A 26,455-nucleotide genomic window follows, 5' to 3' on the forward strand; every position below is an offset into this window, starting at 1 on the left:
AGCTCCAACCTTCTAAAATTATTTGCATCAATGGGAGCAGGTAACTTACTCTAAAGGATTTTTAGGAGGACAGATGATCTTAAAACACCCTCTCAATACAAAGGACTTTAAATGAACACTTATTAAAACATTCCCAGCAACCTGAATTCCAGTCTGACACACATCCAACTGCTTCCATGTGTATGCATGTGTCTTTTCCCAACCCCCACCCCAGTGGAATTGCTTGCCTACTCTTTACAGATAAATCCTAGGAATATGTAACCCCCAAGCTTTGGAATCAAGGGCACACAGCCAGCTTACTATAACTAAGGTCACTTTTCAATGCAGGTTTAAGAGAAATTCAATCAAGGGCTACAAAAAAAAAAAGAGTGGTCAAACTAAAGAAAACATCTTAACTGAAATAAAGGCTTATATTCAAAACCCAAGCAGGGTCCTTGTCCTTTGAGGGATAAAAGATGCAAAAATGACAGCAAAACAGGAATAAAACCCACATAAATCACCATAGCATCCAGTTTCTATTCACAAAGAAAAAGCTCCAGTCCATCTTTTAATTTTTTTTGAAAAATTCCTGACATTACAGAACTAAACTGAAATGTAGTAATATTCCACTCTTACATTTCCATGACAAACAGAAAAAAAACTCATGAGCCCCCCTCCCGCCCCCCCAAAATAACCAACAGGGAGAAGCTTATAAAACTAAATATGGATCTCAGCATTAACAGCTGAACAGAGAAAGGAATTAAAACGCTTTAATTAAAAAATCACGAGTGGATGATAAAGTGTGTAGAAACTGAAAATTTACAAACTATTTAAAAACTGGAATCGCTGACTGTTCAGAAACTACACAGATGGATCAGGGTGGTGGTGAACAGCAGAAAGGGGTTATGGATGAATCTGCATTGTTCTAGCTGCTCCCCATGCCACCTGTCTCCGAAGAAAGCCTGTAATACACAACAAAAATTCAAAGTTAGTTTTCTGAGTGCCCACCTGCACCTCACCTCCAAAACTTTCAACCTGACTAGTCAACTGTGAAGGAGAGTTTGTGAACTATAATCAGTTTCATATCAAGGGTAACATTTAGAGATTTCTTGGATTAACCACACCATGTGCCTATGACCCCTGCAATCCAAGCTTCACGAGAGCAAATTACCTCAGAACCAAAGAGAACCAAGGACCTGGTTACCAATTGTAGGCATCCCTCAAACTATGCTCTTCAGAACCGTTTTGGGAGATGTTTAACCCTTTTCTGAAGATACACTAAGTCACAAAAGTCTTCTCTCAGTCACAAAACACAGAAGTAATATTTCTGTACTGCTGAACTTACTTCCTCTCCTTCTAAGATACTGATAAACTAGTTTAGGAAGCATTTACCTAAAAATTGCCTCACGAGGCTAATGCTGAGATAGCTTCAAAACAAAACAAAACAAACAAAAAAAACACCTTTCCTGTAGAACAGTCCTCGGTTTCTCTTTCAATGTGAAAGCTATTACTATTAATAGGTAATTCAGTTTTAAATGCTATAAGGGAAGTCAAAGAGGGAGCAGCAAGTATAGGTTTAAGATTTATAACCTATAGTTTTTAGGCTTATTTTTCAGGGCTTAAAAGTGAAAGCCAAAAAATAATTTGTTTCAGTAACTCCCTAGAGCTCACTCTAGAAACTCCCAAATCTGTGGTCTTAAAACAAATTCTCCACCCAAACCTAACTAGCTACAATGCCTATGTTTGAAATACATCATTCCCTGGAATCCAATTTTGAGCTTGTATGTAGTAGGCACTTGTCTTGCTTCAGTGATATTAGGTAACCAGCAAGACTTAGCTTCCAGGGCCTGACCTGTGGTGGTGCTGTGGATAAAGCGTCGACCTGGAAATGCTGAGGTCACCGGTTCGAAACCCTGGGCTTGCCTGGTCAAGGCACAAAAGGGAGTTGATGCTTCCAGCTCCTCCCCCCTGTCTCTCTCCTCTCTCTCTCTCTCTCCCCCCTCTCTAAAAAAAAAACACACACACACACACACACACACACACAAAAACCCAGGAGCCCCTAGCTTGGAGCTCACATTAAAAAAAAAAAAAAGACTTAGCTTCCATTTCAAATAGAACTAAATGTGTTCCAACTGAAGTTTCAGTTCATAAATTTATTTCATAAAAACTTTAAGCCTGGCGTGCAAGAGTCCCGGGTTCAATTCCAGGCCAGGACCCAGGAGAAGTGCCCATCTGCTTCTCTACCCCTCACCCTCTCTTCCTCTGTCTCTCTTCCCCTCCCGCAGCCAAGGCTCCACTGGAGCAAAGTTTGCCCAGGTGCTAGAATGGCTCTGATTGCAGCAGAGCGACGCCCCCTGGTGGGCATGCAGGGTGGATCCTGGTCAGGCGCATGCGGGAGTCTGTCTGACTGCCTCCATTTCCAGCTTCAGAAAAAGACAAAAACAAAACAAAACAAAACAAAAAACCTTTAAAATGACTGGTATAACCTATTCATGGTCTTTTGTCAAGGGAGTATGAATACTTCCCCATCTGTATCCCTTTCACAACAATGAAAGCCAAAGGCTTGCCAGAAGGGCCAAGGAATAAATGGGTCTTTTCAATTGCAAGCTAATTTTAAGTCCAAAATGGTATTTACGCCTCCACATAAAAGGGAATTATTTTGTTCTTACAGAGAGTATAGATTCTTGCCTATGCCAAAATGGGATAATCTAGGGTAACAAACTACAGGCCCCAAATGAAAAGTTTAGGGGGAACCTTTAGAGGGAACTAAAGGTTCGACAAAAGAATTGCTAGAAAGTTTCAATCTAGGGCCTAAAAATATTCATCTCATATAAAGTGATAGCACTTTGGTACCAAAAATAACTTAGAAAGAACTGTCCAGAATTTATGCACACAGCCTGAGCAGGGGTGGAAGGAGGCAGCAGGTGTAGAGAGCACAAGATGGGAAAAACAAACTAGAATTATGTGAAGGGCTCTTGCTGATGGCAGTCAGCCTCTTAAACATCTGTATTCCTTCCCAGCAATCCTTTAGGGAAAACTCATTAGGTGATAAGGCCTTCTAGTCAAGGACTACATAAAATAAAAACCAGATCTGCCTGACCAGGCGGTGGCGCAGTGGATAGAGCGTCAGACTGGGATGCAGAGGACACCGGTTCGAGACCCCGAGGTTGCCGGCTTGAGCAAAAGTCCACCAGTTTGAACCCAAGGTCATTGGCTCCAGCAAGGGGTTACTCGGTCTGCTGAAGGCCCACGGTCAAGGCACATGTGAGAGGGCAATCAATGAACAACTAAGGTGTCACAACGTGCAATGGAAAAGTAGTGATTGATGCTTCTCATCTCTCTCCGTTCCTGTCTGTCTGTCCCTCTCTATCCCTCTCACTCCCTGTCTCTGTCAAAAATAAATAAACAAACAGATCTCTGGCCCTGGCCCGTTGGCTCAGCAGTAGAATGTTGGCCCAGCATGTGGAATCCTGGGTTTGATTCCCAGTCAGGGCACACAGAAGAAGTGCTCATCTGCTTCTCTACCCCTCCCCTTTCCCAGCCATGGCTCATTGGACTGAGTTGGCCCAGGGGATGGCACCATGGCCTCACCTCTGGTGCCAAGGTGGTTTAGTTGCCAAGCAACAGCCCCAGATGCAGCATCACCCCCTAGTGGGTTTGCCAGATGGATCCCGGTTGCATCTGTTTCTTTACCTCCCTGCCTCTCACTTAATAAAAAAACAGCCCAGGTTTCTGGTGCAAGATTAAGTCCAAACTGCAAAAAAAAGTTTACCTAAGGGAGAGCTGGACTACATAATAAAGGAGCAGCTAGCAACTGACAAGAAAAATCTATTCTGGACAAGGAACTTAAGTTTGATTCTCTAGTCCATGTAGACTTAGGACATGTAAAACTAATTCACAGGCCCAATCTGGGATCGAGGGTACACAACACCATAAAAATATGTTGCAATATTCATGAGCGATTATTTTTATTAACACTATAAACCAAACCGAATGTGGGAAAACATCAGGGGAAAAAAATCTCTAAATGCCTTGGAAAAGGCATTATACTTTCATTACCCTGGCAGTATGTATTCAGGTTAAATGGAAGACTACCAGACACTTTTTGCCATTATACCTATAGCATTTCTAACTTTTAATGGAAAGAACTGGGTTTTAGGATAAGAAAAATAGTAAGGTTTCAGGGAGATTAATAAATCCACTTGAGTTGTTAGTCCTCACTAGTCAACCATGTGATTTCAAAATTTAAATTTTCCTAGGGGCTCTAATTTTTCAATCTGATGATTGGATGGATGAGTTCAGTTGATACTTATGTTTCTTTCCAAACCTAACTCTATAATTCTCTACTCATAATAAATAGATGGTTGGTGGTGAGACAGAGCGTAAGCAAGAGGTTAAAGGAAGGATAAAGGGACTAAGTCTAGCAAATTACAGTTGATTTAGAATGGACAGAATACTATCAAATTTTGGGTGATGTCACAGGTTGGTTGTTCAAGATTTACTCAATGTCATAGGAAGAAGAATAATGCTAGTTCAGGGGAATGCAGACAAGCTGGCAAACTTGTCTCCCATTCTGAGTAAAAAACATGTAATTTGCTAAACTTCACCTAGCAAATTTTAGGTTGATTTAGGTTCTTTGTATGTATTCCATGTAAAAGATCCTCAGAGTAACCACACCAGAGGAAACAAGCCTGGGATGGACACCATTACTTGCTGCCATTGGCAAAGTAAAGGATCTGGTAACTATTTTCCAGTAAAGAAGCTTCTTGCCAATTATGGAAGACCCTCCCAATTTACCTGCCAGAGGCCCATCTCCCTTTGTGGGGAATGACCAAGGACTACAAAATTAACCAGTGATACAAAGAAGTACAGTCAGTTTTATAGACTACCAAGACAATAAGCCACAGGTCACAAGTTCCCACCCCTTTACCCTTCATAGCACATGGTCAACTAAGGTTCTCAATGTGGCAACTTTATTATAGCTAGAAACACAAATCTGGCCAAAAAGGCCAGCTGATAAACTTAACCATTAAATAATAATAATAAAAAAAGTTAATGGAGAAGCTTTTATTCATTAACACAGAGCCTAACACATTGTTATATTGCAAGGCAGAATAAAGCTACAAAAAATAACAGAATGAGAAAGAGCAAGAACTGTGGCTCTAGATATAATATTCAACAGGTCAGAATCTGAAAACAGGCACTCAGCTGAAATGGCCTAAACCTAAACATAGTTGACACTGCCCCCACCCCCACCCTATTATCCCTCAAATAGTAAAAAGGAAATGTCACAAGCTCACAATTATTTGGTTCTCACCAATGTTAACAAAGAAAAACAAAATGAATCAAGAATTACTTGAGGGGGGGCCTCAAGTATGCAATCAGTAGGGGGAGAATCTCTGTTTCTCGCCTTTCAGTTTGTTAGTTACACATGGCACAGCAGAGGTGGTGGTGGTAGCTGAAGCCCCGGTACCCTTAGCAGCAGACACAACATTTAGAGCCAGGAGAGGGATGGGTTTCATGCCAAGCAGACTGGAGACACAAGGGGCGGTCGGAAGAGGGTTGGGGAGGCTGGAGGGTGCGTCGGAGGTCCCCGCTGTGGCGAGCGAGGGGGTGGTGGTGGAGGAGGAAGAAGAAGAAGAAGGGGTGGAGGGTTGAGAGAGGTTGATGCTGAGGTGATCAGGGATCGTGACGGAGGCTGCCTGGGAGGAGGGTTTAGCGTTTTCTAAACTGTAACAGAGGAAAAAAGGAACAAAAAAAAAACGGGTGGGTGGAAGGGAAGACCACAAAAGGGAAAAAGTACAGGACAAAAACCGCTTCAGTTATCAGTAAGTGCCTCTGATGGCCAATTAGGAAGACCTAATACCAATTTGTTACAGCTGCCTTAGTTTGTATCCCACCCTGTAAAAATGCATACTTGCCAAATTTCATTCCATTATGCTACTTAAAACTGTGAAGATAAAGGTGATAGACCAAGAAAAGTAACACCACACACATTTCCATTTATGTATGACACACTGATCCCACTCAGACATCAGAAAGGAATGGTTTCAAGTCCAAATACCATCTATCACTTGTGAAGCTTTGGGATATCAACTCCGAATTTTTAAATTGCTTTCCGCCCTGTAATTAGTATGAAAGTTTGCTTCCATTTCCATAGCAAACTAACCAATATATTCAGATGGGCCAGGAAAGAGACCTAAATAGGTCATTCACTAATTTCAAACTTCAAAGAATGTAGCATTTTCAAAGAAAATGCTAAAGACATAAGTATAGATAAGAACTAGGGTAGTTTCATTTCTGATGAGGGGTTGTGGTGAGGAATAAAAGCTCCTTGTTTTGTGACTAACCATACTTGTACTACAGAACTTAGAGAACTGGAAGAAACTCAAGCACTGGCAAAAAATTTATGTTCAAAAAGTAAAAATATAGTTTCTACTCTTAAAATAAGGCCCAAATAACATTAATGACCAGCAGCTCCCAAATGCCTGCATATGTCTAAGCCAGAACTGCAAGTGTTTGCTGAAGTCTGTCTGGATAACCCACCCAAGATGAACTCTTCAAGAGAAAGGAGGCTCTCTTAAGACTCCATTTTGTTTGCACAAGTACAGGACAGCTATAATCCATAAAGGAGAGAATGAAGAACCAGAATCATGGCAGAAAAGCTCACAATACAGTACTAAAAACACAAGAAATCTTTCTCTCCTAGTATTAATTAATAATAAGTCCTGCTGGTGTTTTGCATTCAAACTGGGCCAAGATGAGAAAGTGAAGAGTGAGCTTTGTGCATGCAGAGTCCTTGCTTGAATGTTAAATGAAGCTTCAAGAAGTTCTGACCCAAAACCATAGCCTGGACAGTTTCATTAAATAGCATGATGATGTCATGAAAAGTGAATAAATCAAGAAACTAAGGTGATGCAGCTCTGCTTCCCTATAATGTAACCACTGATCTAACATGGGGATATAGGTCAGGCAAGCAGGTTACATTACACTGACAATATAGTGTCTACCTACCCAAGCCTACCCAAGAAGAAAATTATTTCCAGCTTCCAAAAACATGATTCCCGCCACTTGCCAACCAACTCCCAACTAGAAACAAGAAGACAAAACCTTTGTACACAGCTTCTGTGAAAAGCTTACTACATTTCACTCTGAACATTAAGAATTTGATGTGCTTGGTAGCTGAAGAAAGCAGATGCAAACATTGAGAAGTTTATCTTACATAAAGATTAGCAAATACCTCAAGGTATGAAAAGACAATGAAAAATGTCAGGACCACTAGTGCAGAACTGATAAAATTCTTAGCCAGGTGATCAACACCATGGGATAAACGTGGTCAGTGTAAGCATAACAACAACAGAAAACTCTTATTTATGAATTCCTTTCCCTTGCACTAGGATTCGGGAACTCAAAACTTTAATGTACAACAGAGACCAAATAGTTATAAGAGGTAAGTAACAACTAAACAAAGGCTATACATGAAAGGGACAGCTAAGCTCCACAGGAAATGGGCTAACACTGGTTGAAAATATCCGTAGAAATGAGAATGTAACTTAAGCATTTATGCTCAAAAGGCAAGAAATATTTAAAAATGCCTGGTAGGATGCCACTGGACTATGAACAGTCCTGCTACAATCATGTGTTTAGTAACATTAGCTATCTTTGGATAAGAAAAATTAAACCTCAGGAAGTCAGTCATTACTGGATGAGATGGAGAAAAAAAGAGAAAACACACTATGCATTCTGAAATATTCCAAAACCTGTGCCTCACTTTCCATCACACTCTGAACAATGAAACACATTTGCAACTGGCGAAAAATGAATGTTTTCAGAGTAAATGGTAATGGCTGCCTTCAAGAAACTGCCTTGCTGTCACATAATTTCATTATCCTTATTTCAATTAAGAGTACTTTGGAGTCTAAACCCAATCAGTAAAAGAACTATTGGTCTGTATGACATGTACAGCAAGAGACCCCCATTTGATCTAAGTCATGAGTGGCTCCCCAACCTTTCCACTGTCCAAACCATTCAAAGTCAAATTCAAGCATTCTATTTTCCCTCCCCCAACCCCATGCAAACTTACTACAATCTGGTTATATTTTCTACTACACTAAAGACGGATGAAAACAGGGCATCTATCCCCAATCCCACTCCCCAAATAGTCCCACATTACATAAATATATATAATATAATTTAGCTTTCCCCAACACACATATTACTTGTGTGTTGACATCAACAAGACAAAAAAGGTAGGGAACCCTTACCTGACATTGATTAGATATTGAGCCAGGCTAATGCTGGCAGCAGATCCAGTGATGGTAACCTGCCTATCAGTAGATCCTTCCACTGGGTTCGCAATTTTGATCTGCGCCCCAGACATCTGACGGATCTCATTGATTTTAGCGCCTTGACGCCCAATTATGCAGCCAATCAACTTTAGGGAAAAAAACAAGAAAGCACACGAAATTAAGAATAGCATGACTAGGTCCAGGTATTCTATCCCACCCCTCCAGCCTTCCAAAGCTTGGGTCCATGACCAAGGCAATGGAAACAACTACTATCTGCATCTTGCACACTCTATTCAATACATACTCCTAGTTAAGTTATAGACTGCTGCCTGACTTGGGTGGCACAGTGGACAGAGAGTCTATCGGTAACGCTGAGGTTGCTCATTCAAAACCCTGGGTTTGCCCAGTCAAGGTACATATAACAAGCAAGCAATGAACAGCTAAAGTGAAGCAATGAAGCAACTATGAGTTATAACAGGGGTCTCAAACTTGCGGCCCACGGGCCGCATACGGCCCGTGGGCCGCAAGTTTGAGACCCCTGAGTTATAACTTCTCACTCCCACTCCTCCTCTGTAAAATCAATAAAATCTTTTTAAAAAGTTATAAATTGCTCTAAACTCTTGCTTATTCTTTTGACCACTACAGGTCAGAGCCAAATGAACTGACTCCTAGGAGCATTAGCTCATTTTCTTAAAGACAAAATAAAACAGGGCCAAGATAACAAATCTAATTTATCACAATAATCTCAGGAATGGATCTTTGTTTTATGGGGCAACAAAAGTGCGTAAAACTCATCCTACCATGGTTACCACTTTACTGACAAGCACTCTGGCTATTTTCTAACACTTTTGTCTTGAGAAAAAGAAATTGTTCTAAATTTGCACTGTCCGCCACTATAAATATTAGTAAGATGTGATTGTTGAACACATCAAGAGTGTTAAAGCGCCTGACCAGACGGTGACGCAGTGGATAGAGTTTCAGACTGGGATGCAGAAGACCCAAGTTAGAGACCCCAAGGTCGCCAGCTTGAGCGTGGGCTCATCTGGTTTGAGCAAAAATTCACCAGCTTGGACCCAAGGTCGCTGGCTCAAGCAAGGGGTTACTCAGTCTGCTGAAGGCCTGCGGTCAAGGCACATATGAGAAAGCAATCAATGAACAACTAAGGTGTCGCACTGCGCAATGAAAAACTAATGATTGATGCTTCTCATCTCTCCGTTCCTGTCTGTCTGTCCCTGTCTATCCCTCACTCTGACTCTCTCTCTGTCTCTATAAAACAATAAAATAAAAAATAAATTTTTAAAAAAAGAGTGGTAAAGCTAGTGAGATAAATTATCATTTTTTCCAGAGTGAGAGGGACAGATGAAGATGAGAAGCATCAAGTCTTAGTTGTGGGCACCTTAACTGTTCAATGACTGATTTCTCACATGTGCTTTGGGGGAGGGGGCCTCCACCCTCCAGCCAGCAACCCTGCGCTCAAGCCAGTGAGCCTGCACTCAAGCTGGCAACCTTGGGGTTTTGAACCTGAGTCCTTTGTGTCCCAGGTCAATGCTCTACCCTCCACGCAACCGCCTGGTCAGGCTATTTTAATTATTCTTAACTTAGCCACATGTGGTTAGTAGTGAGTATCACTTTGAACAGCATAGACATATAACATGCAAAGAAGATTGCTTTATGGATAAGGATAAGCTTCAAATTCTACAAGAAACAAAGGCAGGCCCTGGCTGGCTGGCTCAGTGGTAGAGCGTTGGCCTAGCGTGCGGAAGTCCCAGGTTCGATTCCCGGCCAGGGCACACAGGAGAGGTGCCCATCTGCTTCTCTACCCCTCCCCCTCTCCTTCTTCTCTGTCTCTCTCTTCCCCTCCCGCAGCCGAGGCTCCATTGGAGCAAAAGATGGCCCGGGTGCTGGGGATGGCTCCTTGGCCTCTGCCCCAGGCGCTAGAATGGCTCTGGTTGCAACAGAGCATCGCCCCCTGGTGGGCGTGCCGGGTGGATCGTGGTCGGGTACATGCGGGAGTCTGACTGCCTCCCCGTTTCCAGCTTCAGAAAAATGCAGAAAAGGGGGGGGGGGGAAGAAACAAAGGCAAATGGAAATTCATGAGGCTCTTTCTGCCTCATGAATACAAAAAGTTTTACCAATTTTCTGTCGGTTTTTATTCAGGATTTTAAATACTTTTATAAAGTTTTTTATTTGGTATTTAACACGCCCCCTTGTTTTACCCCAGGCATAAAATTGGCATGACATTGCTAAGACTTCTATTATTTAAACCAATTCTCTTATTTTCATTCTATGCAACCTAACTAACTATACTTACATCATTTGGAATGGTGAGTTCATGAGAAGTAGTCTGAGCAGATGCATCCAAACCTGCTAAAAGACAGAAGAGAGCAAGAAAGTTCAATGCACAGCATACAAACCCCAACTGATTTGCACATTAACCTAACAGAAGGAAATAAATTGGAAACCCACAATTGGTTGTTGGGATTCATCACTAACTTGAAAGCCTCCAAGGAGTAAAAAGGGATAGAGGGGTGTAGAAATAAGGCTGGAAAGGTCCTTCTGTACACTCAGAAGAGCTGATTTCATGCCATTTCCTGCAAAGCCCAGCCTATTAGGGTAGAGGATGGAAGCAAGGGGGAAGGGAGTGTGGTATCCTTAATCAGGACCAAAATCTAACCAAGTCCTATATTTCTGCTTAATTTCTTGCTGTTGTATTCCAGTTTTATCTCACCAGATGCTCCTTAGCACCAGTGCCAATATCATGCCTGTTACTGGGTACCATGGACTCTTGGCACACATGCAGAGTTGTTTTAAATATACTTGTATCAGATTAAAAGTGCCCCCCCCACACACACACACTATCCTAACCTACATTTGAAGGTCAGAGAAAATGAAATGGCAGTCAGGTAAGGAAAGTTCATTTCTCCACATTTATTCCCTGTCTTTTGCTCAATTCCTTATTTTGTTCTGGTTTTTATTTTCCAAAAAAAAGAAAAAAACAAAATCTGGTCAGTGAACACCCATACTCATCTATAATGGCACCTGGACTGAACTAGGGCAGCTAACTTTCAAGGCTAGTCCTGCTCTTGGCTGTGGTTGCTAAACTCAACACTTTTAGAATGGGGTTGGCTAGATCCATCAAGGGACCCTCAGGGGCACCAAGCCCACCCTTTCGCTCTCTCAGCTTCTTTCTGCCATGTGCATGTTGTTGGTATGTCATGGGCAGTGAAACAAGACTCCCACCAGTTTATTAATATAACAGTAGAATACTACAGATTTTTTTTTTAATCATTACCCCAATAGCCTTTCACCTCTGGAGAGCTGGATTCAATGCCTGTTAAGATACAAGTGAAAATGAGTTTGGTGGTCTCATACTAACCCTATCGGACAAGTTATTCCTTATACAGAAAAAAAAAAAAAAAAAAAAGCCCAAAACAAAACAAAAATTACTACATATTTTGGCATAATTGGATTGTCTCTACCCAGGTCTGTGAAAGCTGTGGAGAGAAAGGGGGTGCCAATCAGATCAAAGGGGCAGCAGTAAGGATGGGTTAGAAGAACGTCAGCCTACCCCTTGCCTGACAAGCATCCCCAAAACTCACCCCAAACTTCCCAGGGCCTTTTTTTTTATTTTTAAAGAGGAACTCACCCAAATGAAAACCAAGTTAAAACACATTACCTCCTTTGGTTTAGCCACAGAAGATAGTCAAGTTTAAACCAGCAGGATGCTGGGTAACGAAGTTTGTCTTAAACAGATGTCAAACTGAGACCTTGTGCTGGCCTCTGTCTTGCACTACACCTTACAGAAATAAACACTAAGGTATCCATACCACTGAATCCGGTGTTGCCATGCGTCATGGGAAAATGAGACTGTTGCATTGCCAATTGGTGCAGCTTGGTCAACTGCAGGGAGGAAACAGGAGAGGTTGGCATTAGAAGAGTAACAGAGCCAAGGTTCAAGCACATTCAAATTTGAAAATGCAGAGCTCCTGATTCCCAAAGTTCATCCTACTACTCAAACTACAACAGAGGGTAAAAATGGGGGTTCTTTCACAACCCTAGGGATGGGTAGAATATGAACGGTTAGAACAGGAACCAGCACAAGAGAATGAATGCATTTTGGGTGTGTAAAAAGAATAGTAGCAGCACCCGTCCAACCCCCCCCCCATGTCACTATTTAAGGAAGGTATTTGCAGCCATTGCAAAACTTGCCTCAGGGACAAGCAGACAGGCTAGGTAAATAAACTGTGCAATGGTACTAGGGAAAACACACCATGCAGGACTCTGTCAGTATTGGGAGAAGGGAAGGAGATGAAAGGGAAAGGAGACTGCAAGGTGAGATTAAAATGAAACCAAACTGGAGTTTAGCCCTTCCCCCACTACTAGTTTCTAAGCTATTATTCTTCATCTATATGAATTGTCTTGGTTACTGTAAAATAATTCCTCTTTAAGTATACTTTCCGTCTTGGAGCCTACCACTCATCAAGAGCCAAATTCAAATTCCCTAGTCTAATCACCTGAAAAAGTTAGTAAGAATAGAGGAAAAATGAGGCAAGAAATGCCCTTAAAGTCTGAATACCAACACTTCTTAATAAGAGTTTTTAGTGGCAAAGAAGGTTTTATCGAGTTGTCAATACCCAAATATTCAGCTTCCTTATTCCTCCCTGTGCAAATAAGCCCCTTCCCCATCCCTCCAGGTGTTTTTAAAATTATCACCTCAAATTGAAGAATACCCAAAGGCAAACCCTACCTCCCACTCCCACCATGGAAAGGACTCCATACAGAGATCCATGGTTCACTATCAATTTTAACTGTGCCTGGAAATAACAAATGACAGAATACTATGGAGCATTTCTCTTTTAAAAAGAGTATCTGAACACGGGGACAAGTAGAACTTAATATTCTGCCAGATTACAATTTCCAGGGATCAAATGTCAAAAGACAGACAAGGTGCTACTATGACCTGATTAAAGATTATTTTTAAGAGCTGAAATATGGGATAAGCCTTGTGAAGAAAACAACTTAACACTGTCAATTCTTTACAACCCGACTCACTTCTGCCTACATAAAAGAAAAGAGAGCAACAATTTTGGATGGGAGAGGGAGCTTTTCAAAACAAGAAGTGAAAACAAAACTTACATCTGGCTGAGGAATGGCATACTGTCCTTGAATGGTATAGGCCTACAAAAGGAGGAAAACAGTTCCTATTAAAAACCAATCACGGACAGCCACCCAGTGGGGAGAAAAAGACAGATTTCAACTAGCCAGGAAGCCAGAGTTGAACTAGAGAATTGGGAGGCTAGGGATTGAAGCAGTAAACACTATCTCACAAATTAGTCAGACCCGAGTTGGCCTTCTTTGAATCCTAGATATGATGACTTATTCTGGGAAGCCTATATAAAGGGAGCAACATTCCCTGCAATCAAAGGCAAAATACACACCGGTTTCTTAATGCAAATGTGGGAAGTGGGATTAAGCAATGCCTCAATTGACAAAGCCCCCTTCTTTCTCCCTGTGCACAAGATAGACTAGGAGGAAAATGATCTCTTCCCTCAATCACCCCAACCCTTCTACCAATCATGGTGATATGAATGATTTGTTTGCATAAAACCTACATGGCATGTTTTGAAATACTTCCCTTTTCCTATCTTAAGTTTTCTCTACATCTGCCCAAAGACTTTAATTTAAATGCACTAGAAGCTAGCTGCGACCCTAAGTACTAAAGAGCCAACCATAAAATACACACCCACACAAAAAAATATCACTGTGTTCTAAGTCCTGCCTTCTCCCACCTCCCTTCCATAAAAGGCTCCCTTGCAGCTCCCACTATGCCCTCCTCCCCCCACACCATAACCTCCAAAATGGGTCTTCAGGGCAATGGGGTGGGGGACAAGGAGGAGCAGGTAGGGTAGGGAAGGAAAGAGAGGCTTGCTAAAAGGATGTGAAGCTTCTCACATCAGTGGCCAGTACCCCCAAGTATACCCGGGTGGGGGTGGAAAGGTGAAAATGGGGGGAGGAGTGGGAAACAGGGAAGAAGGGTTGAACAAAAAGGAAAAAAAAGAGTTGGTGTTACCATCTGGTGGGCTACGCGGCCTGTGTGAAAGGAGGTGTGTGTGTGGGGGGGTCAGTCCAAGTTCCCGTGGACAGTTGGTGTCCACAGCACAAAAATCACCAGCGCCACTGGCCCCCCGCGTGTTGGCAGTCTCGGCTGAGGCAGAAGGATTGAGTGAGCCTTGGAGACTGAACATCCCCTCTCACCTCTAGAGGTGGTCCCTCCAGGTCAGGGTTGAGGCACATGGACGGGGTGGTGTGGGGAAAGCTCGCACTGTCGCTGCCTGTGCTGTACCTGTCCTGTGGATAAATAGAGGATTTCAGTCTCCAGGGCTGTCAATCCGGCACCTTGTCACCAGCATGAAATTCACACAAAAAAAGTTGTTTAATTTTTTCTTTTCCTTTAAAAAGTAGCTCACAACACAATTTGAAACGAGCTGCAATCAGTCAATTTAAAAAAAAGTTACCTAAAGGCAGACTTCACACTGCACAATTGAGTTATTTTCATTAATAATATAGGGATAGGGCAACAGAGCTGATGCCAGCTCCTGGTCAGTGTGGGATTACACTGAACCCCTAAAGAACCCATTTTATTACAAAGGAACAAAAGACAGATCCATCTGTGGACATTGCATGAACTAGGCCATTTAAAAAGGCCCATGGGAATAATCCATGACAGGGCCACTCATGGAAAAGGCTGCATAAAAAGGCCCATGGGAATAATCCATGACAGGGCCACTCATGGAAAAGGCTGCAAGCTTTTAGAGGGTGGTCAACTGAATAAAGGGGAGGGTGAGGGTGGAAAGGGAAGCAAAGAGGTAAGAAGGGGAAGGTGGGTACAGAAGGGAGGGAAGGAAAGGAAAATGGAGAAAAAAATGTAAATAGAAAGGATTTCTGTAGCACAGCTTGGACTTATTTTATAATACCAAAGGGGGAGTAGAAGAATCCAGAAGAGCAGGAACTGGGAGTTCCTGGGGAGAAGGGAAAAAACTCCTAAAGCTAAGCATTGCTACACTAACTCAGGCTGGACCTTTGCTTATCCTGCCCCTAACCAGACTAAAAGCCCTTTGATCAAGCCAGTTTGTACAAGGCTAATGTTAAAAGCAAGGTACTGACCTGTTTCAAGATAACACTGTGACATATTTAAAATTCTTGTGAAAACTCCCAAAACTACATGACCAACTAAGACCCCAAAATTTGTTGTTTTATGTCAACTCAACAGACTATGAATGAGACTTCAAACTATGCTTTCCCAATTCAAATACAAGATAAGACTAAATACTTGTGCTTGTAAACAAAGCAGCCCAAATGGGAAAAGAAATTTTGAGTAATGCACTTGTGTTTACGAAGCTACCAAAATGAAAGTCACTATTCCAACTTGAACCCCAGCATTTTAAAAACTGACCTACCTACTCCTCAAACACTAACCAACAAAGCATAAAACTACCATGGTGACCGGTGCTTGCCATAAAAATCTAACTTCACAATAACCATGTGCCAAGGATCAAGAGTTTATGATCTTAATGAAGGAACAGAGTTCAAGGAGGTGCTACAGTGTTCTCACTCAAACACCAAAGGTCACAAAGCACCACTGCCCAACATGTTCTCTTCTATTCTTGCATACTGAACCCTTACCCCAGCTGATTTGTTATGCCATGTGGGTTTAAATCAGTGTTTATGAGATTTAAGAGGCTGAGGGACAATAACACTGGAGTTTGGGAGTGAAGGGGTAGGGATAGGGGAGGGGAGGTGGAGGAGAAGGGGAAATTTGTAGGACACTCAAATTCTAAACCCCCAATTTTGAGACCACCATCCACAGTCTCCTTCAGAGGTCCAATTCTTTACTTCCTTTATTCAGACCTCTAATACCCCACACATAAAGCATGGATGGTGTGGGGATAGCGAGAACAGTGACACCAAGGCAATTTAATTTAACCCTTTCTTCTAAGCCAACCCATTTTAAATCACCAAGTAAATTACCTCTTCGAGTGCCTACAAAACTCCCACTGCCTGCTGAAAAATAGGGCTTGACATTCATAGCTTTCTCCAGTACAAAAAAAATAAAATAAAATAACCAAAAGCAGGTCAAACTACGGCCAGAGTACAGGTTTCAGCAAGCATGCAGTGATGTGCTGCTGGCAAAGATGACATTTTAAATACAGCTCTCATTGATATCTAACCCAGCAATAAAAACTTTCTTACCTGACCACCTGCAAAGATAACTGGAGAACTGGACGGCTTGGGCCGGTACGGGATGGTCACGCCCTTCGGAGGGGACTGGGAGAGAGTCAGAGGGGAAAAAAACAAAAAGAGATAAGGTTTCAAAGCTGCTTCAGCTGTGTGGCTTAAGCTCACACAGTCAAATAAATTAAAAACTGTATTTCCATCCCCTCCCCTACCAATTTTATCTCTGGCTAAATCTAATCGGAAATCATCTATAGTAAAATGGTCCATATACTAGAGTTCACACTAATTCTCATCAAGGCAGATTCTTCTATAATAATTTAGGCATTATTTCCATATTTTCAAATAAGTCTAACAATCATGAAAAACCTCTATGTGTACATATGTACTTTATAATTGGTGAGTTACAGGATCTTAATTTTGACCTGAATAAGAAATCAAGCCAAAATAGGAAATACAGCACCCAAATGTTACATTTAGGATAATACAGGCACTGTCCATTAATAGTTCTAAGGTTCAATCAATATTTTTCTAACCTCTTCTTGAAATTCTACTTTCCTGTCACCAATAAGGGACCAACTCCAATGAATGACAATTCTACAAAGATTTACTGTCCCTTAGTTTTGCTATTCTTGTTTTAATTAAAACAGCATATACCAGGACCTCATAAATCATTCATAAACACCATCACAAATACATTTTATCTATAAAACTACCACTTCACACAGAAACAAAACACAGAAATTTAGAAAATATGTTAAACTTGAATGTAGCCACAATTTTCTAATCTAAAAGGCAACTTAGCTTCTCAGAAACCCAGATACAGCTTTTTTCTACTCAGTCTAAGTAGTGAATCTTCCTCTATCAAACCCATTAGAATTGCTATAATCCAAAAGATCAGTGCTGCTTAACAGTTTCTATTTTTGCTCAGACTGTAAGAAAAGCCAAAGCTGGGGGGAAGGAAAATATGAACTTAGGAAACCTCTACCCCACCCCCACTGAAGGCTTCTAATAGCTTCACCTAATTCTAGTCTTACTAAATATAGTCTGTCTCCCCAAGAATCACTCTCCCAATTCTCAGCATGAGCCTGAGGGCTTACCTCCAACATGACCACGCAGATCTGTTTCACACACTCAATGATGGATTGCGGAATGCCAGCAATAGTGATGGCCCGCTCAGTTGAGTTGGGTAGCATATCCCCTGCCACCTGGACCTGAGCCCCTGTACTCTGAGTAAAAAAAAAAAAAAAAATTAAATCAGAGAAAAACATCTCATATTTGTTTCTTCCAATTCCTCCAAATAGCAACTTTAGGGTCTTAGGCTCAGTAAACACTTATCCCACCTCCTACTTTACCCTTTTTAACTTCCATTCTCACTCTTCCCTTATTCCAGATAGCACTGTTTAATCAGTTAAAATAAATTAGCCTCTGAAAGCCAAGAATAAAGCTAAATAACAGCCTAAATTTAACCTGCTCTCAAGAATAAGGTATTTAATAGACAGTTTTCTCTCAGCTAATGTTAACTGTGGGCCACCAAACAAACCCTAACAAATTATCACCCACCTTTCATTCTTACTAATCAAATATTTTATATTAAGCACATTCTATGTGCCAGGCACCATTCCAAGTACTAGGAATAACTCAATGAACAAAACCAAAATCTCTGTTCTCATGGTATGTACAACAGGCTCCCAAATCTTCCAATTTGTGTTCCTTTAGGAGTCATTCACATTTCATTCCAATATCCAATTCAGTAACTCCCAAATACAGTTAAAAAGCTTCCATAATTCAGTGTCACTTCCACAATTTGTAAGAGAATAAGCAAGATTTCCACTACGTTCTGATAGACCTTCCTGTTTTCCCCTTGCTGTATAGGAATTCTGCCAAGGAAAATATTTGCTACTATTATATATCAAATTGTAAACTCTTTAAACATGAAAAAAAAATTATGAAGACTCATGGAAAAGTTGACAAATAGAAAAAAAAAGAGGTAATATTAAAAAGCTGAAAATTCTGGTTAATTTTTTTAGTCTTATTTTCTTAAAATATATGAAAAAAAGATCAATTGTACAATACTTTTCATCCCAATATATTCAAATTATAATCTTCCAGCACTATTATTACTTTAGTAAGTCTTCACTCAACAAATGCTAACTTTACCTATTCATACTTAAGAGTTAACAAAAGCCACACTTAAAATAATTCTAAAAAAGGAGCATAAAAGTTACCAACCTCTCGTATTTCCTTGATCTTGCAACCACCTTTCCCAATCAGAGAGCCACACTGACTAGCAGGGACCACCAGCCGCAGCGTGACTGGGGGTTTACTGGCAGCTGTGCTATTGGTCATAGAGCTGCTGATGTCCTACAAGAGGAAATTAGAACACCAGAATATAACAAATTTTAAGCAAATCACTAAGAACCCCCAACTGCCATAAAACAATCACTTATCTTTAAATAAAGACATTATACAGCCTGACCAGGCGGTGGCGCAGTGGACAGAGTGTCAGACTGGGATGCGGAGGACCCAGGTTCAAGACCCCGAGGTCGCCAGCTTGAGCGCAGGCTAATCTGGTTTGAGCAAAAGCTCACCAACTTGGACCCAAGGTTGCTGGCTTGAGCAAGGGGTTACTCGGTCTGCTGAAGGCCCGCGGTCAAGGCACATATGAGAAAGCAATCAACCTGACCTGTGGTGGCGCAGTGGATAAAGCGTCGACCTGGAAATGCTGACGTCGCCGGTTCGAAACCCTGGGCTTGCCTGGTCAGGCACATATGGGAGTTGATGCTTCCAGCTCCTCCCCCCTTCTCTCTCTCTCTCTCTCTCTCTCTCTCTCTCCCCCTCTCTCTCTCCTCTCTAAAAATGAATTTAAAAAAAAAAAAGGCAATCAATGAACTAAGGTGTCGCAATGCGCAACAAAAAGCTATTGATTGATGCTTCTTATCTCTCCGTTCCTGTCTGTCTGTCCCTGTCTATCCCTCTCTCTGACTCTCTGTCTCTGGGGGAAAAAAAAAAAAAAAGAGTTGACTGGCCAAAGGAAAACAAGACTGAAGTAAAAATCAAATAAAATATAAAAGGTAAAACAATGCACCTGACCTATGGTGACAGAATGGATAGGATAGAGCATCAACCTGGAATGCTGAGGTCATCAGCTCAAAACCTCAGGCTTGCCCATTCAAGGCACATACAAAAACCAACTACGAGTTAATGCTTTCATTTCTCCCCACCTCTTCTCTCTCTCCTCTAAAATCATAAATTCCAATGGCAAAACCAGGTAGGAAAATTTCTAACAAGGGTAGAATGTAGGAAATAAAATCAATAAATCTTTAAAAATAAAAGATGAAAAATGCACCCCTTAATTCAAATAACCACTTCTGTACTCTAAGAAACCTAAAAAAGATTGGCCTGTGGTGGCACAGTGGATAAAGCATCAACCTGGAACTGAGATCGCGGATTCAAAACCCTAGGCTTGCCTGCTCAAAGTACAGAGGGGAAGCAACTACTTTGAATTGATGCTGCCCACTTCTTCCCCCTTTTATTCTCTTAAAAAAAAAAAAAAAAAAAAAGCCTGACCAGGCGGTGGCGCAGTGGATAGAGCGTCGGACTGGATGCGGAGGACCCGGGTTCGAGACCCCGAGGTCGCCAGCTTGAGTGCGGGCTCATCTGGTTTGAGGAAAAGCCCACCAGCTTGGCTCCAGCAAGGGGTTACTCGGTCTGCTGAAGGCCCACAGTCAAAGCACATATGAGAAAGCAATCAATGAACTAAGGTGTTGCAACGGGCAATGAAAAATTAATGATTGATGCTTCTCATCTCTCTCCGTTCCTGTCTGTCTGTCCCTGTCTATCCCTCTCTGACTCACTCTGTCTCTGTAAAAAATAAAAATTAAAAAAATAAAAATAAAAAACCTAGAAAAATGAAGTAATATACTTCTGCATATCATTGTTTTAATGTCTTGGTAATCCTACCATTGTCCAAATAAACTAGAGACTAAGAACTTGCCTCAATTACATCTAAATAACTGTAGATTTAAAATTTAAAAATTGTGCTGACTTCAAAGCCTACAGTACAGTCTTTCCTATAACAATATGCTGCATCCAAAAAGTCATGCTTTTTACCTAAATTTAAGCCTTTTGAATATTAACTGGTTTAAATATCACTGCTCAAAGTTGGCCCGGGCGCTGAGGATGGCTCTGTGGCCTCTGCCTCAGGCGCTAGAATGGCTCTGGATGCAACAGAGCAACACCCCAGATGGGCAGAGCATCAGTTAGACCTGGGAATGGTAAGAACATGTTTCTTATTTGGTTCAAGTATGAACAGATTTTCTGAATGTTTTCTAAGCCACAAATTCTGGTTTAGCAGAGTCTTACAGGTCAAAAGATAACACTTCTGATTTTTAGCAAGGATAAGATCTCAGCTACCATTAAGTACTCAAGGACCAATCAAGCAGCAGCCAGAAGCTCAATTAGCGATTAGCTGTATTACTAGAGATAGAGTGGAAACTGGAAAACTGAAGAAAAGATCTAGGGCAATGGTTCATGGTTGGTTCAGCACCTGAAGGCTGAGGTGGCCTGGTAAACACCAGCACCACCAAAAAAAAAAAATACCTTCCTGCCTGACCAGGCGGTGGCGCAGTGGATAAAACGTCGGACTGGGATGCAGAAGACCCAGGTTCAAGACCCCGAGGTCACCAGCTTGAGCGCAGGCTCATCTGGTTTGAGCAAAAAGCCCACTGCATGAAACCAAGGTGGCTAGCTCCAGCAAGGGGTTACTCAGTCTGCTGAAGGCCCGTGGTCAAGGCACATATGAGAAAGCAATCCATGAACAAACTAAGGTGTTGCAACACGCAATGAAAAACTAATTGCGTGTTGCGACGCTCTACCCTGGCCGGTTGGCTCAGCGGTAGAGCGTTGGCCTGGCGTGCGGGGGACCCGGGTTCGATTCCCGGCCAAGGCATATAGGAGAAGCGCCCATTTGCTTCTCCATCCCTCCCCCTCTCCTTCCTCTCTGTCTCTCTCTTCCCCTCCTGCAGCCGAGGCTCCTTGGCCTCTGCCCCAGGTGCTAGAGTGGCTCTGGTCCCGGCAGAGCGAGGCCCCAGAGGAGCAGAGCATCGCCCAGGCGTGCCAGGTGGATCCCGGTGGGGCGCATGCTGGGGCACATGCGGGAGTCTGTCTGACTGTCTCTCCCGTTTCCAGCTTCAGAAAAAAAAACAAAAAACTAATTGATGCTTCTCATCTCTCTCCGTTCCTGTCTGCCCTGTCTATCCCTCTCTCTGACTCACTCTGTCCCTGTAAAAAATAAAAATAAATAAATAAAAATACCTTCCTTCTGCCAGAAAGCCTAAAGTCAGTATTTTGTTTCTGATCAATAACCTATAAAACCTTCCTGCCTGACCAGTGATGGCACAGTGGATGGAACATCAACCTGGGATGCTGGGGTCACCACTTCAAAAGCCTGGGCTTACCTGGTTAAGGCACATATGAGAAGCAACTACTACGAGTTGATTCTTACCACTCATCTCCCCACCACCCCCTTTTCTATCTCCTCTAAAATCTTTAAAATATGTATTCCCTCCTAGTGTACATCTGACACAGAATTTTAATATTGACTTAAAAAAATAACTGCACCCAGGGTAGAAAGATAAGACTTTTTTTTTTTTACACTGAGTCCCTGGTAAGTTAAATTGTCAATTATTTGTTTTGATACTCAAGTGACTTATTTTTTAACTATAAATAATCAAATTTTGGAAATGCTGAAGAACAAAGAAGCCATCTACAGATTTTTATAATCCACTCTGTACTTGAATTTAAAAGCCCCTTAAGTCTGTCCAGGCGGTGGCGCAGTAGATAGAGCATAGGACTGGGATGCAGAGGACCAAGGTTTGAGGCCCCGAGGTCGCCAGCTTGAGTGCAGGTTCATCTGATTTGAGCAAAGCTCACCAGCTTGGACCCAAGGTCGCTGGCTCCAGCAAGGGGTTTTACTCAGTCTGCTGAAGGCCCACGGTCCAGACACATATGAGAAACCAATCAATGAACTAAGGTGTCGCAACGAAAAACTAATGATTGAAGCTTCTCACTTTTCCGTTCCTATCTATCTGTCCCTATCTATCCCACTCTCTCTGTCTCTGTAAAAAAAAAAGCCCCTTGAAAATCACTAAGCTATCTAGAATCAATTAAAAATTAAGAATGAGAATGAGGGAGGAGGTAGAACAGCAAACCTCTTCCAGTTTGTCAATGATCATAGCAAAGGCTTTGAAGATGGCATTAGTGGGTCCAGCCAAAGTGATAATTCTCTCAGGACAATTCCCTTCTGAGATGTTGATACGTGCACCACTCTGTATAAGAAAAACAAAAGGTTAAATAGACAAATTATCTAAGCACATATAGACTATTTAGACCCTCCCAAATAAGATGGGCAAGGAACTGCCTACATACACAATCCTCATATAAAGCAATTATCAGCATCATTTCAAATACCATTCCATATTTGTTCTCAGACTATAGAAGTTGCCTTAAGTCTCGAATGAATTTAGACTTGCTAGAACTACATTTCCCAACATACTGTGATTATAAATAACCAAGCCAGAAAAATACTAGCTTCTAATCTTGAGACCTTTCCCTTTCTAAACTCTTTGCTTAAACAAGGTCTTTGCTTAAATTTTTAACTTCCCAAGGTAAGTCCCCCAAATCCCCCCAATAACTCACCTCCTCGCGCATCTTCTTAACTGATTCTCCTTTCTGTAAGAAGAAAAGTCAAGAGAGGTCAAACTGGTATTTTAACCCAAACTGACTAAATAGTAAGAGTTGAAGTGAAACTGTCTTACCTTTCCGATGATACTGCCAACTTCCTACAATGGAGAAAACTAGCGTCAAATAAGAGGAATCTTGAAGTGTTATCATGAAAAGGAATTTTTAACTGTCCAAAGTAATGAAAAAACTAAGACTTATTGGGGAAGAGAAGCAGGCAAGATTCTTTCCTTTGCTCAAAATATAAGTGAACTTCTCAAAGTATTCGCTTTTCTCAAAGAATTTTGAGGAAATAACAACAGGAGTTGATTAAATGTTATCTTTGTGTTCAATACAAATTATTTTAAAAATACATATCACCCCCCTTAAGTTTCCCAAAATCAACTGGACAAGGGAAATCTACCTATCACAAGCTATAGCAACCTCTATGAGAAAAATCTTAACCAGGTATAACAGTCTGGCTCTAGCCTCCAGGTAAGCCTTTCCTGCTCACTAGACCTTCCCAGTGACGTCTGTCCATTTTCCCACTACATTCTCATTTACCCTGCTAAAGAAGAGTGCTAATGCCAGATACCCCACAGTGCAAATCTGATGAGCTCCAAGACACATGCCCTCTTTCTGGCCCCTCCCCTAGCAGTTAATATGACCCACTTTCACAAGCTGGTGCACACCTTTCCATGCATAAGTAGCCGGATGGTAAGAGTGACGTTTAATCCACCTTCAATCACACCGGTGTCCATGTCGAGCAACGTTCTGGGGAGCAGGACTTTCAGTGGTCAAGTCTTTGGTCACTGGTGGGGGGGTGAAAGCCAAAAACTGAAATGCAAACGTGACCAAAATGAGGAAGAAAACCACAGGAGAAATATTTCTCAATTATTTTCACCACTTATTAATATTTTTTAACTGACATCTAGGACAAATGCATTAACAACCAAGAGTATGAAAGGCGACTTTCCAGTCAGCTATATCATTAATGGTCAGGTTTCTGCTGACTCTCAGGATGAGGAAGATTCCTTCAATTGGCAATGGTTCTAAGTGGAACTGCTGAACATGCACCAGTCATCCTTCAACAGAATTAAGCTTCAACAGGATACAGAAACACCCGAAAATCATGAAGGCAAACCTCAAACTAACCCAACTACATACAGAGGGCAAATGACATTCTGTTTCCTTGTTAGGGAGTTCAGGCTGAAAGCTAGAAAGGACAAATATAAATTTTCTAACTGGCAGTTATTTCTAGGTACAGAAATTGAGATGTAGCTCACATTAAAATTTAAATGTTGAGGTGGCACCAATTTTTAAAAAATTTAAATCAACCACCTCACTAAAAAAACAAGATATTATCTGAAATACCCTCCTTGTCGGAGACATTTATTCTCCTCAATATATCCATTAAGTATAGCCTTCTCCTAACCCAAGTTGATAGTCACTCAGATTTGAAAATATTCCTTGCTTCTGTATATTAACCTTTGTTACCACTCAGCCGTTATTCAATCTCTTAAATTTCCCTCCAAAGAAACAATCGAAATAAAACTGGTATTGCTAAAAATTTATTGTGTAGTTGTTTTAAGCAACAGTAATGGGCCTTTCCTACAAAGCAGGCTTTCCCTACCTATTCTCAATTCCTGTTTTAGAACGATTATATGAAGAGAATTTGTTTTTGAATATAGCTTTGCCAACAACACCGCATTAGGTCCTAACTGTGGCAGCTTTAAAAAGGCTCTCTCAGCCTGACCCGTGGTGGCGCAGTGGATAAAGCATCAACCTGGAAACACTAAGGTTGCCGGTTCAAAACCCTGGGCTTGTCTGGTCAAGGCACCTAAGGGAGTTGATGCTTCCTGCTCCTCCCCCTTCTCTCTCTCTGTCTCTCTTTCCCCTCTCTATAATGAATAAAAATAAAATATTTAAAAGTGGTTGCCAGACCATTCTGTACAGGGATACCTCAGAGTGATTATTTAAAAACAGGCTTTGTACTTCCCCAAAGGACCTCTTCCCCCATTTTCGGAAAAACTGCAGGCAAAATCCCTTAATTCAACACTTTTCAACCATGGAAAAACAAAAGTGCCACCAGGGTTAAGGAGAAACTGGGCCTGTAAGAATTTTTTAAAGTAAGATATGGTAACAAATTGACAGTTTAATTCCTATTCCCACTCAAATATAATAGAAAGCACATTAGAAATACAGTAATTCACGTTTGAAAGGGCAACAAAACTGAAAACCTATTTGAAGCTATTTCCTGAGGTAAAAAAAACAAAGGTGTATTTCTAACTACAAATCATCCCAAAAATTCCTGTCAGATTTCTCTGCTGGACCAGGTCAAAATACGTGTACACAATCCCAGCAATCCAGCTGTTAATCCTGCAGTTCATTACCCCTTCCATAAATAGCTCGGTCTGGGTCTATACCCGCAGGCATTTCGTAATTTCAAAATTCGTTACCCCGAGAGAATGTCCTGAATAACTCGGTAACTGAGAGTCCATCTACCCTTTAACTCCGCAGCCCCCCTTCCCATCCCCCCACTACAAGAGGAAAAAAATAATCGGTTCGGTCTAGGGGAGGCGCTGCGACCCAGGGGGAGGGGCCGGACTAGCAGTGCCTCTTCGCGTGGCTGCGCCAGCGCCTGACCCCCGCGGGGAGTCGCGCTCACCCGCCCGGCCAGGAAACCGGCCATCGCCTGCCCCCAACCCCCTCAACCAACAAATCCACCGCCGTCCCTCCAACCGCGCGCGCGCGCGCGCGCGCGACCTCCTTAGCTCCTGCGCAGCCGCCACCGGGAAAAGTCGGGGGGGGGGGGAGGCCTTGCGCGAGGCCTACTAGGCCGCGCCGGAGCCAGGACCTCGCGTGAACGGCCGGCCTGGCAGAGTGACGGGGTAGGCGCTCAAGCGAAACTACGCGAGGTCGGGGATCCTGACGGAAACCGGAGCCCACTAAGAAAAATGGCAAAACTAAAAAGAGCGCTATAGCCGGGGGCAGAAGGAGAATTTTGAAGCTTACCTGGAGGCGCGAGGCGACAGAGGGGAAAAGGGGAGCGGGCGGGAAGGGGAAGGGCGGGAGGCCGGGGGCGGAACAATAGGGGCGGGCGGGAAGGCGAGGGGGGCCCCGCGGGCGAGCGGAGGAGGAGGAGGAAGGGGGGTGGAGGAGGAGGAGGAGGAGGAGGAAGGGGGAAAGAGACCCCGGGGCGGGTGGAGGGCGGCGGAGGGCGGGCGGAGGGCGGG

The 26,455-nt window shown here is 42.3% G+C and overlaps 1 protein-coding gene across 21 annotated transcripts; it reads right to left on the bottom strand.

The window, feature by feature from the left end:
• Positions 1–496: 496 nt before the first annotated feature.
• Positions 497–26,375, bottom strand: PCBP2 (poly(rC) binding protein 2). Of its 21 annotated transcripts, none has more exons than XM_066258579.1 (15): positions 26,235–26,368; positions 23,912–24,056; positions 23,318–23,341; positions 23,199–23,231; positions 22,712–22,828; positions 18,732–18,863; positions 17,600–17,728; positions 16,518–16,604; positions 14,523–14,615; positions 13,404–13,445; positions 12,095–12,167; positions 11,560–11,598; positions 10,579–10,631; positions 8,244–8,413; positions 497–941 (listed from the first exon to the last, which is right to left on the bottom strand). In XM_066258579.1, exons 2-15 carry the CDS (start codon positions 23,978–23,980, stop codon positions 905–907), a joined length of 1,098 nt encoding a protein of 365 aa, XP_066114676.1. In that variant the 5' UTR covers positions 23,981–24,056; positions 26,235–26,368; the 3' UTR covers positions 497–904. The 21 variants fall into 21 exon arrangements, with proteins under 21 accessions (XP_066114676.1, XP_066114679.1, XP_066114675.1 ...); XM_066258582.1 differs by having other exon boundaries at positions 16,518–16,592; positions 26,235–26,367; XM_066258578.1 differs by having other exon boundaries at positions 10,579–10,634; positions 26,235–26,366.
• Positions 26,376–26,455: the final 80 nt, after the last annotated feature.

This window comes from Saccopteryx bilineata, chromosome 2 (assembly GCF_036850765.1).
Source record: "Saccopteryx bilineata isolate mSacBil1 chromosome 2, mSacBil1_pri_phased_curated, whole genome shotgun sequence".
Taxonomy (NCBI): Eukaryota; Metazoa; Chordata; class Mammalia; order Chiroptera; family Emballonuridae; genus Saccopteryx; species Saccopteryx bilineata.

What these genes read in the sequence shown, in the direction of transcription:
- PCBP2 (XM_066258562.1), bottom strand. Translation starts at nt 23,980, where the DNA reads ATGGACACCGGTGTGATTGAAGGTGGATTAAACGTCACTCTTACCATC. An exon ending in TGGAGGGACCACCTCTAGAG is followed by an intron (nt 13,446 to 14,522) that starts GTGAGAGGGGAT and finishes CTCCTTTTGTAG; the next exon opens with GCCTATACCATTCAAGGACA. An exon ending in CAATATCTAATCAATGTCAG is followed by an intron (nt 5,710 to 8,243) that starts GTAAGGGTTCCC and finishes CCTCTGTTACAG; the next exon opens with TTTAGAAAACGCTAAACCCT.